General features: G+C 37.2%; 4 protein-coding genes across 5 annotated transcripts; 3 read left to right on the top strand and 1 right to left on the bottom strand.

The window, feature by feature from the left end:
- The first annotated feature begins 1,357 nt into the window (after positions 1-1,357).
- LOC114142076 (uncharacterized) lies at positions 1,358-7,474 on the top strand. Of its 2 annotated transcripts, XM_028013134.1 has the most exons (8): positions 3,789-3,948; positions 5,488-5,769; positions 5,846-6,133; positions 6,290-6,571; positions 6,656-6,916; positions 6,999-7,115; positions 7,209-7,234; positions 7,328-7,474. In XM_028013134.1, the coding sequence occupies exons 1-8, from the start codon at positions 3,876-3,878 to the stop codon at positions 7,439-7,441; spliced, it is 1,443 nt and encodes a 480-aa protein (XP_027868935.1). In that variant the 5' UTR covers positions 3,789-3,875; the 3' UTR covers positions 7,442-7,474. The 2 variants fall into 2 exon arrangements, with proteins under 2 accessions (XP_027868936.1, XP_027868935.1); XM_028013135.1 differs by lacking the exons at positions 3,789-3,948; positions 5,488-5,769; positions 5,846-6,133; positions 6,290-6,571 and adding exons at positions 1,358-1,634; positions 1,711-1,998; positions 2,155-2,436.
- On the bottom strand, positions 7,470-9,845 carry LOC114142077 (uncharacterized). Its single transcript, XM_028013137.1, has 8 exons — positions 9,663-9,845; positions 9,190-9,501; positions 8,830-9,105; positions 8,689-8,733; positions 8,444-8,596; positions 8,196-8,240; positions 7,996-8,058; positions 7,470-7,913 (listed from the first exon to the last, which is right to left on the bottom strand). The coding sequence occupies exons 1-7, from the start codon at positions 9,727-9,729 to the stop codon at positions 8,006-8,008; spliced, it is 951 nt and encodes a 316-aa protein (XP_027868938.1). The 5' UTR covers positions 9,730-9,845; the 3' UTR covers positions 7,470-7,913; positions 7,996-8,005.
- Positions 9,846-10,525: 680 nt separating this feature from the next.
- Positions 10,526-12,451, top strand: LOC114142079 (allograft inflammatory factor 1-like). Its single transcript, XM_028013139.1, has 6 exons — positions 10,526-10,652; positions 10,794-10,855; positions 10,939-11,005; positions 11,094-11,135; positions 11,287-11,452; positions 12,057-12,451. Exons 1-6 carry the CDS (start codon positions 10,634-10,636, stop codon positions 12,142-12,144), a joined length of 444 nt encoding a protein of 147 aa, XP_027868940.1. The 5' UTR covers positions 10,526-10,633; the 3' UTR covers positions 12,145-12,451.
- Positions 12,452-12,508: 57 nt separating this feature from the next.
- On the top strand, positions 12,509-15,677 carry LOC114142078 (casein kinase II subunit beta-like). The gene is made up of 7 exons (XM_028013138.1): positions 12,509-12,648; positions 12,939-13,014; positions 14,557-14,659; positions 14,744-14,859; positions 14,948-15,023; positions 15,106-15,295; positions 15,404-15,677. Exons 2-7 carry the CDS (start codon positions 12,943-12,945, stop codon positions 15,492-15,494), a joined length of 648 nt encoding a protein of 215 aa, XP_027868939.1. The 5' UTR covers positions 12,509-12,648; positions 12,939-12,942; the 3' UTR covers positions 15,495-15,677.
- The last annotated feature ends 299 nt before the right edge of the window (positions 15,678-15,976 follow it).

Consider the following 15,976-nt stretch of genomic DNA (forward strand, 5'->3'; position numbering starts at 1 on the left):
ACCTCGATGTGTTTCTTCAAGTTGGACGGGGAGTTTTTGTAAGATAGAATTTCCATGTGGCTGCTACTGATTGCGAGACTTGCTTTGTGTTTAATGGGAGAAGCGAAACAGGTGTATCCTAATTAAAAGTAAAGAAATCAAGAAATGGCAAAAAATGTGGAATGAAGATAAGAAAGGAAGAAGATTATATGAAGTACAAAAGTCAGTTCGAATTCGAAGCATTAATGAACGAAACAGAAGAGAAGAAATAATAATTAGTAGATTAAGAGTAGGTCATACCTACTTAAATGACATGCTTTATAAAATAGGGAGGAAAAATAATGATAAATGTGAGAGATGTGGAGAGAAAGAAAATGTAGAACACATCTTGATGAACTGTAAGTCAAATGAACTCAAAAGAGAAGAATTAAAGAGAATAGTTTGAAACATAGGGCATGAATGGAATCTTAAAGGTATATTAGGAAATGAAGGAAACATAACAGATATTCACAAATTAAGGAAAGCATTGTTTATTTATCTTAAGAATACAAAATTAAAAAATAGAATTTAATAGATATGAAGTAATGCTTCTACACACTCATGTACAGTAGGTGGCGGTATGCACCTTAAAGTTGCTTGTGATCCGCCATAATAGAAAAGAAGAAGAAGAAGAAGTATCCTATTGGTGGTGATGAACAAGCCCAGGCAAGCAGGCTACGGACTTTGTTCGGTAGCCTGCTTGCTACTTGCTAATCAGTAGGTGGGATCAAAACACTTTGTTTCTCTCTCTCGCTTTTTTGTAACGAGTAACTAAACCACACATTGAAAATGTATCGGAGTAAAAGTACGCAATTAAGTTCGGAAATATAGTGAAGTAAAAGTGAAAGTCATCAAAAATTTTCATACTCCAGGAAAGTATGAAGTACTCCAAAATATACTTAAGTAAAGTAGTGAAGTATTTTTACTTCGTTACTATACAACACTGGACCTCACCGGGTCCAAAAGGACCCAATTATGCATCAGAGTGTTAAGTAATTATTTACTGTGGTGATTTGCTTTTCCTTACAAATTTTAAAATGTGTGTAAGCAGAAAAAGCATCCAGTACAGCACCATGTGCTGGATGCTCTCTCCGTATTCTGTCATGGATTGCATTGAAAAGCCTCCTAAAGGTCAATCACATAGTCCGGTTTTCATTTCTTTAATTGTGATTTACTTGTTAATTATCCAACACATAAACAGAGAATCACTGGGCATCACTTTGCACGTGAATATAGGTTAGATTATCACAGATACTTCAATACCTATTTTGAACAAAAATGCTCAAGATTTATTTATATTTTTATGCTAAATGCAATTTTTATTATTACAAACAGATCCTGTGCTGCAGTTTCTATGGCAGGAGACAGAGCTATCTTGAAATGTGGTTTACCTTCTATTGGATCCTGCTCTTCAGTACACTGGACAGTCAGAGGTTTAATATGGGATAAATATGAGGTGGTTACAGCTGGAAAAGTGACACATTTAAAGGAAAACAAGTATCGTCTGCTAAAGGATTGCTCACTGCAGATCTCTCAGATGGAGCGTGATGATGCTAAGCTGTACACTTGTGAAAGTGGAGCGCTAAATTCAAGTGTTTCCCTTCAGTTTCTTGACAGTAAGTAGGACTGTTGTTCAAAAAATTCTTAAAGTGAATATTGAATGACAGATTAATTTTGTTTTTTATTCAATAGTTGCTGAGAAGAAACGTCCAGCAGAGGGCATCACAGAACTTCACTGTTCCTACAGTAAATCTACAGGATTTGGCCTCTGTAAAAATGACACAAACATACATATCACCTGGACAACTGAGGATGACGTTCCAATAACTGGTAATAGATTTAGATTTGAAAATCCATCTGTTTGCTTCTCAAAACTCATCATTACCAGGAAACTGACCGACCATCACAGAATATGGAAATGTCAAATAACCCAAAATGGTGAGGTTAAAGCGTCTGGCAAGTACAGGACAACAGTAAGAGGTAATGATCTGCAATAAGAAATTCAAACTGTGGTTTTGTACAGCGGTCCCCAACCGGTACCAATTGGTCTGCGGACCGGTACCGGTCTGCGGCCCGGTGGTTGGGAACCACTGGTTTAGTATGCACAAAGGTTGAGCTTTGCTCTCTTTCCTGTAGATGGGCTGGAGGAAGTGTTCACTGCTGTTGGTGAGTCAGTGTCGCTTCTATGCAGAAACACTTCCTCTCCCAGACTTGGAGACAGAATAGAGTGGAAACTGAATAACAAAATGCTCAGTGATCTGGTACCTGAAAATGGCCAAACAAATGTATTTCATGTGAACAAAGACTCATCCTTAGTAATCAGCAAACTGACTCCTCTGCATGCTGGTGATTACCAGTGTATGGGCTCCACTGAAGAGCAAAGAGTGTTGCACAAAATTAGGGTTCACACCCTTGATGGTGAGTGAGAAAAATAATCTAAAAGAAATTCAGACTTTGAGAGCTATATAAAAGTTTCTTCTGATATTTCTTTTCTATGTTACAGTTGCAGCAAATACACAGCAAATAGGAGGAAATCTCTCTTTGATCTGTGTGCTTACTTGTGTTGAAAAATGTGAAGAAAACTTCAATCTAACTTGGTCTGGAAGCAACCAAGAGCGTTGGCAAGGCAGACTATTTAATGTTAACAACACATTGATCAACGAGCTTCTTCTCCCGGTTTGGCCAGTTAGCTCTGATGCAATAACCTGCTCTGTGTACAGAGAAGGTTCAAAGATGGCGTCAAAAACTTTGAGCTCTGTTAAATGTATGTATGTATGTAGGGTCACAGCTATAAAAATTTTACAGAAAATATAAGAATGCCAAAAATGACAAGACTTTACTCTCAACAGCTCTGCAGGTCTCCTGAGTCTTAGCCCTTCGTCTTGGCCTTATAATAGGTGTACCTGCAGTTGGATTTTGCATCTACATGAAGTGGAAACACTGCAATAATGCAGGTGCCTCTGATTTACGAACTGTTTGACTAAGCTCATCATTTGTTCTGAAAAATAAGTTTGAACATGATTTTTGTTTTCATATTTTAATGCTGCTAATAAACAACTGGAAGACCTTGCAAATCAAGTAGGGATGTTCAAATGTGCTCACATCAGTTTGCTTCTTCTTAGAGCCATGAGAAAACACAGCAAGGAAGAAGAACCACAAGAAACAGAAGACAAATTTACAGAGAAGCACTCACTGCTGATGTTCTACAATTTGTAAAAGGTCATAATAGCAGAGGGAAATAAACAAAGTTTTGTGTTTAATTCATATGCCATTATTAAAGATTTTGTATTCTTAAGGTGACTGAGGTGTACTGTTTATTTGCTTTTCATTTGAGAATCAGACCAGCTTTCTAAAAGATCAGAACCTTTAGAGAAGAACTTAAACCTGAACCACTAATGTGTGGAACCTCACACTGGGTTGAGTTTATCATATAATTTCTCAGGGGGCTTGAGTTCAGTTTTCATCTTACATAGTAAACTGGACTCAGCCATGAATCATGAAAAGAAAAAATTCACACGTCTTTGCTAATATTGCAATAAAATGTCTGCAACCAACTCTACAAAATTATTTGTTAACATGTCTGGCATTCAGATGAGAGATGGAGAAGATTAAGCTGAAAGTAAAAGTTACATTTACTCAGACATCTGAAGCAGAACAACATATTACAGGCACCTGCAGAGCGACAAAAACAGCCCAGAAGAAGATTTTTCATGAAACGCATTCAGTTTTGCATTGAAGTAATATCCTGTCATGTGGTGCCAAAAATACTTCCTGGAGAGGCATTTTAAGAAACAGTTGCCCTTACAGAACTTGGTCATATTTGTGAAGCATTTACACAAGACTCTTATGAAAGAAGAATGAATTTCCAGCCTTTGATTGGACTGTATCTCATATCTCCTCTATGGGCATCGCTGGCACTTTATTCATCAGGTAGGTACAACACTTCTATTATAATCAGCTCATCTGGGTTGTATCCAGTGATGATATAGTTACTTTGAAAAAGTAACTTTAATTTGATTTCTGATTACTCCTTGAAAAAGTAACTTAGTTAGATTACTGATTACTTGATTTGGAAAGTAACTAAGTTACATTAAATGCAATTTTTTTTAGATACTTTCAGCAGCTGCTGACAGCAGCACTCTGCCGCCTGTGAAAATTACATTGAGCTTTGCCAGTACTTAATTGCAAGTTATTTTATAATGGTAACATCAACAAGGTATCTCCACTTATAATGTTGAACTAAAGGGGAAATTGTTTAATGGTTACAACAGTACAAAAAACTTTAGTAAATTGTGTGTTAAAGCATTTTCTGGAAAGCTCTAAATTGGATTTTAGACCCCTTTCTCTCCCTCGCCCCAGGCTCCATGTTCTGTGTTACGGCCCTGCGTTTGGTGTCAGAGCGCAGCGCACAGCGCTCCTCCTGCGGCTCCATAACTCAGATGTCCCGCTGCACATATTTGTGACACTCTTAATATTAATAATTATAATGGCGTTAAGTCGCACACCTTTACGGGCACTTTCATTCGTGGCTGTTTTCACGTTTATTGCGCTGTTCATATCAGTCTCGATGTTTGCAGTTTTCTGGAGCGCAACGAGAGGCTAGACGTCATTCACAGCAAATATATTAACTTAACATTAACAAAGACACTGGATGGATCATCCGGGAAATGATGGACTAAAACTAACTGGATGTCAGACAAATTCTGGGGTTTATGTCTGCTTATTTCCAAGCCCAAAAAGCGCAGCCCGCGACTCATTAATTTTGCAAGCGACTTTAGAAAGAAACAACAAGCCCAAAGCCGCTTATATTAAACGGAATTGGCGACCGAAACTCAAAATAGTTCCTTTTCAACAACAAAAAGCGCACCTCCCTCTATTGAGTCTGTCGCTGCTGACACTGTCGCATAGAAACTGCGGTTACTCTCCAAGACGCGTAGAGGAAATACAATTAAATTACAAAAGAAAATAGTAACGCACAGTAAAGCAAAGTGGTTTCAATAAGTAACTGTAGACTGACTACTGCATTTGAAATAGAAACGCGTTAGATTACTCGTTACTGAAAAATAGTGGTTCGACATCACTGGTTGTATCAAGTATTTAAGGAATTATTTGCCTTAAAATTATTGAAATTAACATTTGTAAGGTAATTTGCTTTACCTTACAAATTTAAAATGTGTGTAAGCAGAAAAAGCATCCAGTACAGCACCATGTGCTGGATGCTCTCTCCGTATTCTATCATGGATTGCATTGAAAAGCCTCCTAAAGGTCAATCACATAGTCTGGTTTTCATTTCTTTAATTGTGATTTACTTGTTAATTATCCAACACATAAACAGAGAATCACTGGGCATCACTTTGCACGTGAATATAGGTTAGATTATCACAGATACTTCAATACCTATTTTGAAAAAAATGCTCAAGACTTATTTATATTTTTATGCTAAATGCATTTTTTTATTATTACAAACAGATCCTGTGCTGCAGTTTGCTATGGCAGGAGACAGAGCTATCTTGAAATGTGGTTTACCTTCTATTGGATCCTGCTCTTCAGTACACTGGACAGTCAGAGGTTTAATATGGGATAAATATGAGGTGGTTACAGCTGGAAAAGTGACACATTTAAAGGAAAACAAGTATCGTCTGCTAAAGGATTGCTCACTGCAGATCTCTCAGATGGAGCGTGATGATGCTAAGCTGTACACTTGTGAAAGTGGAACGCTAAATTCAAGTGTTTCCCTTCGGTTTCTTGACAGTAAGTAGGACTGTTGTCCATAAAATTCTTAAAGTGAATATTGAATGACAGATTAATTTTGTTTTTTATTCAACAGTTGCTGAGAACAAACCTCCAGCAGAGGGCATCACAGAACTTCACTGTTCGTTCAGTAAATCTACAGGATTTGGCCTCTGTAAAAATGACACAAACATACATATCACCTGGACAACTGAGGATGACGTTCCAATAACTGGTAATAGATTTAGATTTGAAAATCCATCTGTTTGCTTCTCAAAACTCATCATTACCAGGAAACTGACCGACCATCACAGAATATGGAAATGTCAAATAACCCAAAATGGTGAGGTTAAAGCCTCTGGCAAGTACAGGACAACAGTAAGAGGTAATGATCTGCAATAAGAAATTCAAACTGTGGTTTAGTACAGCGGTCCCCAACCGGTACCAATTGGTCTGCGGACCGGTACCGGTCTGCGGCCCGGTGGTTGGGAACCACTGGTTTAGTATGCACAAAGGTTGAGCTTTGCTCTCTTTCCTGTAGATGGGCTGGAGGAAGTGTTCACTGCTGTTGGTGAGTCAGTGTCGCTTCTATGCAGAAACACTTCCTCTCCCAGACTTGGAGACAGAATAGAGTGGAAACTGAATAACAAAATGCTCAGTGATCTGGTACCTGAAAATGGCCAAACAAATGTATGTCATGTGAACAAAGACTCATCCTTAGTAATCAGCAAACTGACTCCTCTGCATGCTGGTGATTACCAGTGTATGGGCTCCTCTGAAGAGCAAAGAGTGTTGCACAAAATTAGGGTTCACACCCTTGATGGTGAGTGAGAAAAATAATCTAAAAGAAATTCAGACTTTGAGAGCTATATAAAAGTTTCTTCTGAAATTTTTTTCTATGTTACAGTTGCAGCAAATACACAGCCAGTAAGAGGAAATCTCTCTTTGATCTGTGTGCTTACTTGTGTTGAAAAATGTGAAGAAAACTTAAATTTAACTTGGTCTGGAAGCAACCAAGAGCGTTGGCAAGGCAGACTATTTAATGTTAACAACACATTGATCAATGAGCTTCTTCTCCCGGTTTGGCCAGTTAGCTCTGATGCAATAACCTGCTCTGTGTACAGAGAAGGTTCAAAGATGGCGTCAAAAAGTTTGAGCTCTGTTAAATGTATGTATGCTGGATTACGTTTCTGTTAATGCAATCTTGTTTAAGCAGAAACAAAAAAGGAATAAGACTATATTCTCTTCAGCTATGCAGACTCTGGCATGGTTAGGTCTCCCTCTTGGCGTTTTATTATGTGCAGCAGCAGGAGGAGTTTTTATTCACTGGAAGAGGAAGCGCAACAAGGATTTGCGTACTGAATCTGGTAGAGGAACCCGTCATCTAAACTTTCACTTTTTGATCATGTGTACTAAATGTGTACCAAATGTCACAACTGATGTCTTCTCTCTTTCTGCAGCTGATGAACTGTCAGTCATCTCAATGGTAAAAAGAATAAGCATAGATATCAACATTTCCATTTGATTTGTGTTGGTCTGATAAATCCCAGTATGCTAATGTCAGTGTTCTTTTTACCAGAATCATCTTTATGATGTCGTTCAGGATGAGGAAGTACAGCAGCCGGGACAGCTAAAAAGAGAAGTTGCCACTACTGATGATGGCTTCTACAATTTATTACAACCTGTCAACTAAAGTAAAATAAACACTGCTCTGTCTTCACTTAAATGCTGAATTAGTTTTATTTGACAACACAGAAAACAAGATTTGCAAAATAAAATACACAAGAGAAGATCACATGCACACTTGGGAAATAAAGCCTATTGAAAGACAACAATGTAGCACACTTGAAGAATATAGATAATTTGAAATAAACTGACTGGAAACTTTGTTAGCCACTCCTGTGCACTTGTGTTAACACAAATAATGAATCACCCAATTTCATTGTAGCAGCTCACTGCATTTAGCCATTTAGACATGGTGACAACAATATACTGAAGGTTAAACCAACAGGGTGGTAAAGGAATAAAGTGATTCTGTGATGCTGATGCATGTTTCCTGGTGCCAGGCAGGCTTTTCTTATTTTTATTTAATTTCATTTTTTTGAGGGAATAGAGAAAGATCTTCAGTGTTCTCTGTGAGTAGCCAGAACATTTCTAGATTTGAACTGCAACAAAAATGGGGATATTGGAATATTTGTATGAATATTCAATACTGAAGCATTAGAGTCATCATTGTAATATACTTACAGGTGAGTCCTTAGACATTCTCCTCTAGGAATGCATACAAGCTGTTGGTTCGATTTTTAGTATCTGTGTGTTACATAAACATTTCTCAATGTCATGAAAAATGACTCTTTAGTTTTAAGGCAAGAAAATAGGAATAATGAGGTACAGTTTAAATATTTGATTAAAGAAAAGTGGCAACAAAATCATAATTTTACTCTCACCTGGTGAACGTGGAAGACTCACATTTTCATAAACATCTGCAGACTCTGTAAAGCGGAATGATTCACAAGTGAAGAAAAGGGAAAAGGCAAAAAATTATATATATATATATACACTGCTCAAAAAAATAAAAGGAACACTTAAACAGGTGTTTAACACTTAAAGTGTTCCCTTTATTTTTTTGAGCAGTATATATATATATATATATATATATATATATAACCATACAAAACAGAGAAAGAGAGCCCACCTGCAGATTTCCTCTGAGTTTTGTATCTCTTGTAAATAAACACTCCTGTTAGTGCTGCAACTGTGAAAATCGAGGTCATGGTCAGGACTACAACGAGAATAGAGGTTTCACTTCCTTCTGTCCTGTTGGTCTCCGAAGCAATGTTAAGAGATCCTGGCAAAGACATAAAGATGAAGCCATTTCAACACCTCAATAAAAAGAGACAGCTGTTATAGTGTATATGGAAAATTAAACATAAAACACACCTTGGCGAGTTTCTGTAAATGCAGATCTTGGAATCATGGTAGTTTCTGCTTAATCAAACAAAAAAGCAAAGAAATAGTAACAATTACCTAATATACAACATTATTGGAAGTAATACTGAAGAGATCTGTTTAAGATCAGACCTTGATGACCCCGAAAACGTAGATTAATCTTTGAGCAGCGCCGACTTTGCCCGAGTATGTAATCACACTTGTACCAACCAGTGTCACTATCAGACACAGACTTGATTGTCAGGGATATACCCTTCATTTCCATCCTTGGCAAATTAACAGGTACAGAGTCGGTCCCTTTCATCTTCGCCCATGTGACATTTGAAGGGGCCGTTTCTCCATCCACTGAGCAGTTAAGACTCACATTCTGGCCAAGCTTTGTCACCTCTGGCTTAAGGTTTCTGCAGTCTAAAAAATCATAAAGGAGCATGTGATCTACCCTGCAGATTGTATAAATTAATCTTTAAAATAAAAAAGACATGAAGATCCTACCTTTCACTTTTAATGATATGTGTGTGACCATAATTTTGTCCCATCCTTTCCAAATTTCAACGTTGTATGCCCCTCCATCTGATCCTTGCAAGGTTTTCAAAGAAACACACGTTTGACCTTTCCTGTTTGCTTCCAAATTCACACGTTTGGCATCCTGGGATTTCTTTGGATACTCAAATATAACTGAAGGGTTCATGGCATCTGTGTTGTGCACCAGTCTGATTCTATAGCAACTGCTTGGATCCGTGATGCTGACGTTTAGACATGACAGAACCACGTCTTCGTCTGCAAAAGCTGACACAGTCTCAGCACCTGCAGAGTCAGATTTTAATGTAGTCAGTCAGACATTAAATAAAATTACTGTATGTAGTGAATTACTGAAATGTGTAAACCTACAAAACAGACATAAAATATGTACTGAAATAGAATATTGGCTGATTTAATCCAATAAGAAATACCAACAAGAAACTCACCCCTGCATCTGGGAGGAACTTTTAATACAAACACTAAAACACAAACCTGAAAATACAAGTGAGCCATTTTCGGTTTAATGCAGCAAGATCATGAGAGGATTAGCTTTTGTACCTTTAGTTTTAAAATAGGATTTACTCAGTTCCTGTGTATAACCTGAAGTGTCATCTTGAAACTAAAGTAAAACGAACACATGACTTTTCCTATTTTCAATTGAGCAAGAGCGCCATCATCTGGCAAAAATAAAACATCACGGCAATATCGTGAGAGACTTGTGGAATGCATCTGAATAAACTATCACATCATCCATCCTTCCATCTAATGTCTGTCCCAGCTTATTGTGCAGGATTGTCGTCCAAGATTATTTTATAATGCTAATTACAAAACAATGTTCAGTTTCACAGAAATTATGCTGGATAAAACATACTTTTAGTAAAGAAATGTCATGTTCCAGCCTACATTTCAAGTAAATTGACTCAATAAAACTTCAATGATATTTGATCGTTCTAATGCCATGTATTTATGCCCGTGTATTAATAAAGTTTTTAGATTAACTGCAAAAACTCTAAATTCTTGGGTTGTTCCTTCCTTTTAAGTATATGAGTTGGCTCTTCACTGACTAACAACAATCTCCCATGTTTCAACAGCATTGCTTCCTGAAAACAGTTAAAATATGCAAGGTTATTCATCGCATTGTACAGAAGTGAAACATAACAGTGAGCACACTGTGGGCAGTATGCTGCAGTAACATGAGAAAGAACCAAATAGCACAAGTTTTCTGACCCTGCATGTGGAAAAAGATGGGGTAAATGGGAATTCTAGTTTTTGCATCATACATTTGACCTTAGCTCTTTGCTGCCTTAAATGTAATGCAGGAACTTCACCCAGATCTCACTTCCTCTTCAGATACAATTTACAGCCACAGCGATAAAAAACAGTCGCTGTGTTACAGTTTCCCAGCACAGTTCACAAAATGGATAACAATGCTCAAGGTATGCTTGGATTTCTCTTTTAAAGCTTATATTTTAAAGCCAATTCAATTGAAAAAAGGTTGCAATTTCAAATTGATATGGTTTGTTTTTCTTCTCAGAATTCAGCAAATGTTTTGTTGATCACCATTTTGTTTTTAACAGGAGGTAAAGCTTATGGGCATCTTAAGTCTCAACAGGAGGAAAAACTTAACTCCATAAATGAGGTGAGCTGGAATAACTGTCACATTTGGGTAAAGTAATTTAGCTTCATTGTGTGACCAAACAAATGAACTGATCCCCTTCTCAGGCGTTTCTCTCAGATTCAAAGTATGCAGATGAGGAAGATCTGGCAACAAAGCTTGAAATATTTAAAAGTGAGTTACTTAGAGTAATAAATGTCTTTATTTGCATTTTAATTTCTGGTATAATGTTCTGTAAAACACTTCCATGTCTTTCTTTTAGAGAAATACATGGAGTTTGATCTCAACGACAAAGGAGACATAGGTAAAAGTGCACCAGACTTCTACATATCAAAAGTATTTTTAGCTAGCGTGAGAAATTTCAACTTGCTCACTCACTCATTTTTAACAGTGTTTTCATAGGCCACTTAAACTTGTGAAAATTATTTCTTATATATGCACAAACAATATTTCAGATATGATGGGGTTAAAACGTATGCTGGAAAAACTTGGACTAGCCAAAACTCACTTAGAGCTGAAAAAGATGATGTCAGAGGTAGCTGGAGGCCCATCGAAGGACACAATCAGCTACCACGACTTCCTGGATATGATGCTGGGGAAACGAAATGCAATTCTTAAGCTGTGAGTATATCTAGGTTAACATGAAACTGAAAGGGTAGCTGATTCTAGATTGATTCATATTAAAGCTTTTGACAATGTTGATGAATGTCTGTCTTTGAAATAAAAAAAAAATAACAGTGGTTTTGTGTTTTGCTATATAATGAGACTAGGAATGGACTGGTAGATTTTCATGTAAGCTCTGAGTAAAGAAATCCGTTGTACAAACACAATGCTTTAAAAGAAGGCTGAATCATAATATGATTGCATGGCTTTTGTTTAAAAGTGTCAACTAACCCTAACTCTTACCCTTAACCAAAACACTTAAAGTTAAAAGTGTATTTTCTTTAGTTTCCACACTATCACTAATCATGTTTTTCGTGTTTCCATGTGAAAAATATCGTAGCTCTTGGATCAGCAGCTGACCAGCAGTGTGCTAAAATTAAAGGATTGTGTTTTTATTGAACAGTGTAAACCAGTGTTTACACTTCATTACTCCAATTTTGGAGTAATGACAGTTTTTACTTTCACAGCACTTTTTCTGGCATCTCATTGAAGGAATTTCAGAAAGTACATAGAGTATGATTGAAAATTTTAAGTAATAGGTGTTTCTTCTTCTGCTGCTAAGGATTCTAATGTTCGAAGGAATGGGAAAGGAGCAGGAGCAGAAGGATGTTGGTCCACCTTCACGCAAAACCTTTTCAGACCTTCCCTGAAGTCTTCATGACATCAGGATATGTTTTACCGTTTCCTTTTTTTTTTTTTTTTTAAGAGCCCTTCTGGCCCAACCAAGATGTAAAACAGTGGAAAATTTGACTGAAAAAATGTAAATTATTTTAAAATTTGGAGTGTTGTTGCATAAGTTTGATAATAAAATGAAAATCACATAGCCTAATGTCAAAATGACTTATAACTGATAACTGATTTTATTATTATTATTATTTTACTTTAGAAAATATGGGTATCAATGTCATTTTTATTTTTTGTTACATCCGGTGTATTGGAATTGTTATTTTATTAAAAAGAGGGAAAATCCAGTGTCGGTGTTTGTTTAAATTCAACGAGTTATAATTCGTTAAATGTTTCCATTTCCTGTTAGCACCTTAGCATAATTAGACTATTAACTTGAAAACCTCAGACACCGGAAGTTGGTCATCGCGGAAGAGAGGAAAAGCTAGCAAAGCCAGCATATTAATATATTATAAGACACATTTAAACGGGTAAGTGAAGCTCAATTTATGTTGTAATTTAATAAACTCTCATGTGAAAATACTTTTAACAGAAATACTTATCGAATTATGCACCCTAAGCTACATAGCAACACAATAGCTAGCCAGGTAGCGTGTGTATGAAGAGCTAACGTAAGTTGCGGTGAACGTAAACTATATCGGAGCACATATCCGATAAGTGACGGCGTATCATGTTAGAATGGCTCGTTTTTGGTTTTGTTTTAATGAAAGCTTCTGGTTAGCCGACTGGTGTGGATCTAAAGAGCTCTACTGTTTGCCAGGAGGATGAGCAGTTCGGAGGAGGTGTCCTGGATATCCTGGTTCTGTGGACTCAGAGGAAACGAGCTGTTCTGCGAGGCAAGTTCCACCTTTACTTTGAAAATATGATCAAAAAATGAAAATTAGGAGCTCATTTATAAAGGAATTGCGTCTGTTTACATTTGTTCCTCAACTGAGAGACTTTTAAGTTGGGGTCGGAAACTGTTGGGTCTTAAAATATGTATTTCTGACACATTTGCAAGAGTATTACGTTAAAAATAAAGTCGGTTTTACTTAACGTTGACTTCTAAATGCTGGCAATTTCATATATCTAGGTTACAAATTGAGAGAGTGGACAGCTTTTTATAAGCTGACATTCTGGGGGTAAATCTCCAAATAGTATGTTGTAAAATAATTCTGTACGTGTGAAAGACACCTGTGGTGGTTCAAACAATACATAGTCACCATCTTTTGGATCAGTTGGCATTTTTTTAATTTAAAGTAGAAACCAGAAATTACTGTTAAGGAAGTGTTTTATTTAGCTACTGCAACTTTTTGTGGTTGCAATGTCTGTGTTAACAAGAACAGGTAACCTAAGAGATATAGTAAGTAGAGAGAAACAATATATGTGTATGCACAGGTAGCAATAGTGTAGATATGTACACAGAAAAGTAGTCTACGGTGGTTGTAAGATGTTCACTGTGTTAATCAGAGCCTGGATAAAGAAACTCTCTGTGGCAACTGGTTTTTGCAAATGGCACCGACCTGAAATGTATAGAAGCTCGGATGACCCTCTCTATGGATCTGATTGTTTGTCCTGTTTTGTGGCCGAGACAAACCACACAGTGGTGAATGTGCAGAGGACAGACTGAATAATGGCAGTGAAGAAGATCACCAGCAGTCTAATCATTCTATGAGGCTGCTTTTCTTTAACAGGGACAAAGCTGGGGAATACTGGGGAAACCAAGGAAGAATATGAGCAAAAGGTTTTAACTTCCAACAAGTAGTTTTAGGGTCTTAGACTATGACCCTAAAACTACAACTGCAACCAGAAAAGCAATAGTCAGATTTAGCTCTGAGCATATTCATGTGTGCTCAGAATATCTTCAAAATCCATAAATAACTCCTAATAAGACTCAAAAGCCACTGTTGAAAGTTTACTCTAGATCTGCAATGCTGGTAGAGACATACCTCAAAAGATTATATTATTGTTCCAAACGTGGTTCTAGTAGGTATTGACTGTAAAATGCAAATATATTTGGCAAATCAGAAATCCTTTTCAAGTACTTTTGCGAGCACTGTGTTCTCTACTGGAGAACATGGTGGCTTATACCAAACAAACCGGTCAGAGATCATGTATGTAAAAAAACAAAACAAAATAAACAAACAAAAAAAAGACAGAATTAATTTTCCAGGAATTGTTTGTCTGTTCTCAGCATCCATCCAGTTAATCACTGGTTAGACTTGCACATATGCACTTGTACAATCCAATTTCTAATTATAACCCCTTATTTTCTGCCCTGGCAGCTACTGAATAATCCTGTTAGACGCTTCTCTAATGCTTTCACATCAGTGTGTGGCATTATTCCGACTGCAGCAACAGTATCTATTCACTGAATGTACTTTGTTGCTGCATTCCAGGTCGATGAAGACTACATTCAGGACAAGTTCAACCTGACAGGACTGAACGAGCAGGTCCCTCATTACCGTCAGGCTTTGGATTTGATTCTCGACCTGGAACCTGGTGAGATTATAGAGAGGTGTTGACTTTGGATTAAAAGGAAGAAAAATTACAGTTTTTAACTTCCTGTGTGACTTTTCATAACAGATGAGGAAACTGAAGATAATCAGAATCAGAGCGATTTGATTGAGCAGGCAGCTGAGATGCTCTATGGTCTCATACATGCACGATACATTCTCACAAACAGAGGCATCGCACAAATGGTACTGCAGTGCATAATGACTTGCGAGTCTCACTGGCTCTCCAAATCAATCATCAGCAGCCATCTTTAATATTTGTTTCTCTCTTTAGTTGGAAAAATACCAGCAAGGGGACTTTGGCTATTGTCCCAGAGTATACTGCGAGAATCAGCCAATGCTTCCTATTGGTGAGGTGGTCTCTTTCCAAACACTTTCTCCCACACTTCGTCATTGAGCCTTTCCTTACTGTTTGCTTTCTGACTAATCTAGGCTTATCAGATATCCCAGGAGAGGCAATGGTGAAGCTTTACTGCCCTAAGTGTATGGATGTGTACACTCCTAAATCCTCCAGACACCATCACACAGATGGAGCCTACTTCGGCACGGGATTTCCTCACATGTTGTTCATGGTGAACCCAGAGTATCGACCAAAACGACCAGCCAACCAGTTTGTACCAAGGTTCGTTCACGTTTGTAAAGATTTATATTTAATGGTGTGTTTTAAAAAAATGGGAATGGGGTGTTTATTGTATGAACCAGAAGCTAATTTCTGTCGTTTCTTTTTCAGGCTATATGGTTTCAAAATTCACCCAATGGCCTACCAACTCCAGCTTCAGGCCGCGTCAAGTTTCAAAAGCCCGGCAAAGACAATTCGCTAGAATCCACCTCTGCAATGACAATGGACTCAAGCATTATCATTGGACTTGTGTGAAGCAGTGAAGTATATATTCCCAATAAAAAAAGCTTTACAGCTGCCTAAAGTAGTCTTTGTTTGTACTTTTAAACTCAAGTCATTTGTTCTAGTTTGGGGAATATAACAATAAATACACTTTTGGAAAGTTCAATTTGTGTGGATGTCAGTGGATTGGTATATAGTCTTGGGGATTTATTTTATAAAGGGATAATCCTATATACCTCTTTGATAGTTCTCCACTAATTTGAAGTGAATTTGCTAAAGTTGTGAAAAGCAACTTGGAAATGTACATAGATTTAGTTTTAGCAGTATTTAGATGATTTGTAAAGCTTTTTGCCATAGTTGCGGTACATTAATAGGAAACAAAACATTGGACTACACATGTAAGGAACTATATTATATGGTCCCATACATGCTACTTTTAATACCAACTGTCTTGATAGTTAT

Source organism: Xiphophorus couchianus, chromosome 3, assembly GCF_001444195.1.
Source record: "Xiphophorus couchianus chromosome 3, X_couchianus-1.0, whole genome shotgun sequence".
NCBI lineage: Eukaryota > Metazoa > Chordata > Actinopteri > Cyprinodontiformes > Poeciliidae > Xiphophorus > Xiphophorus couchianus.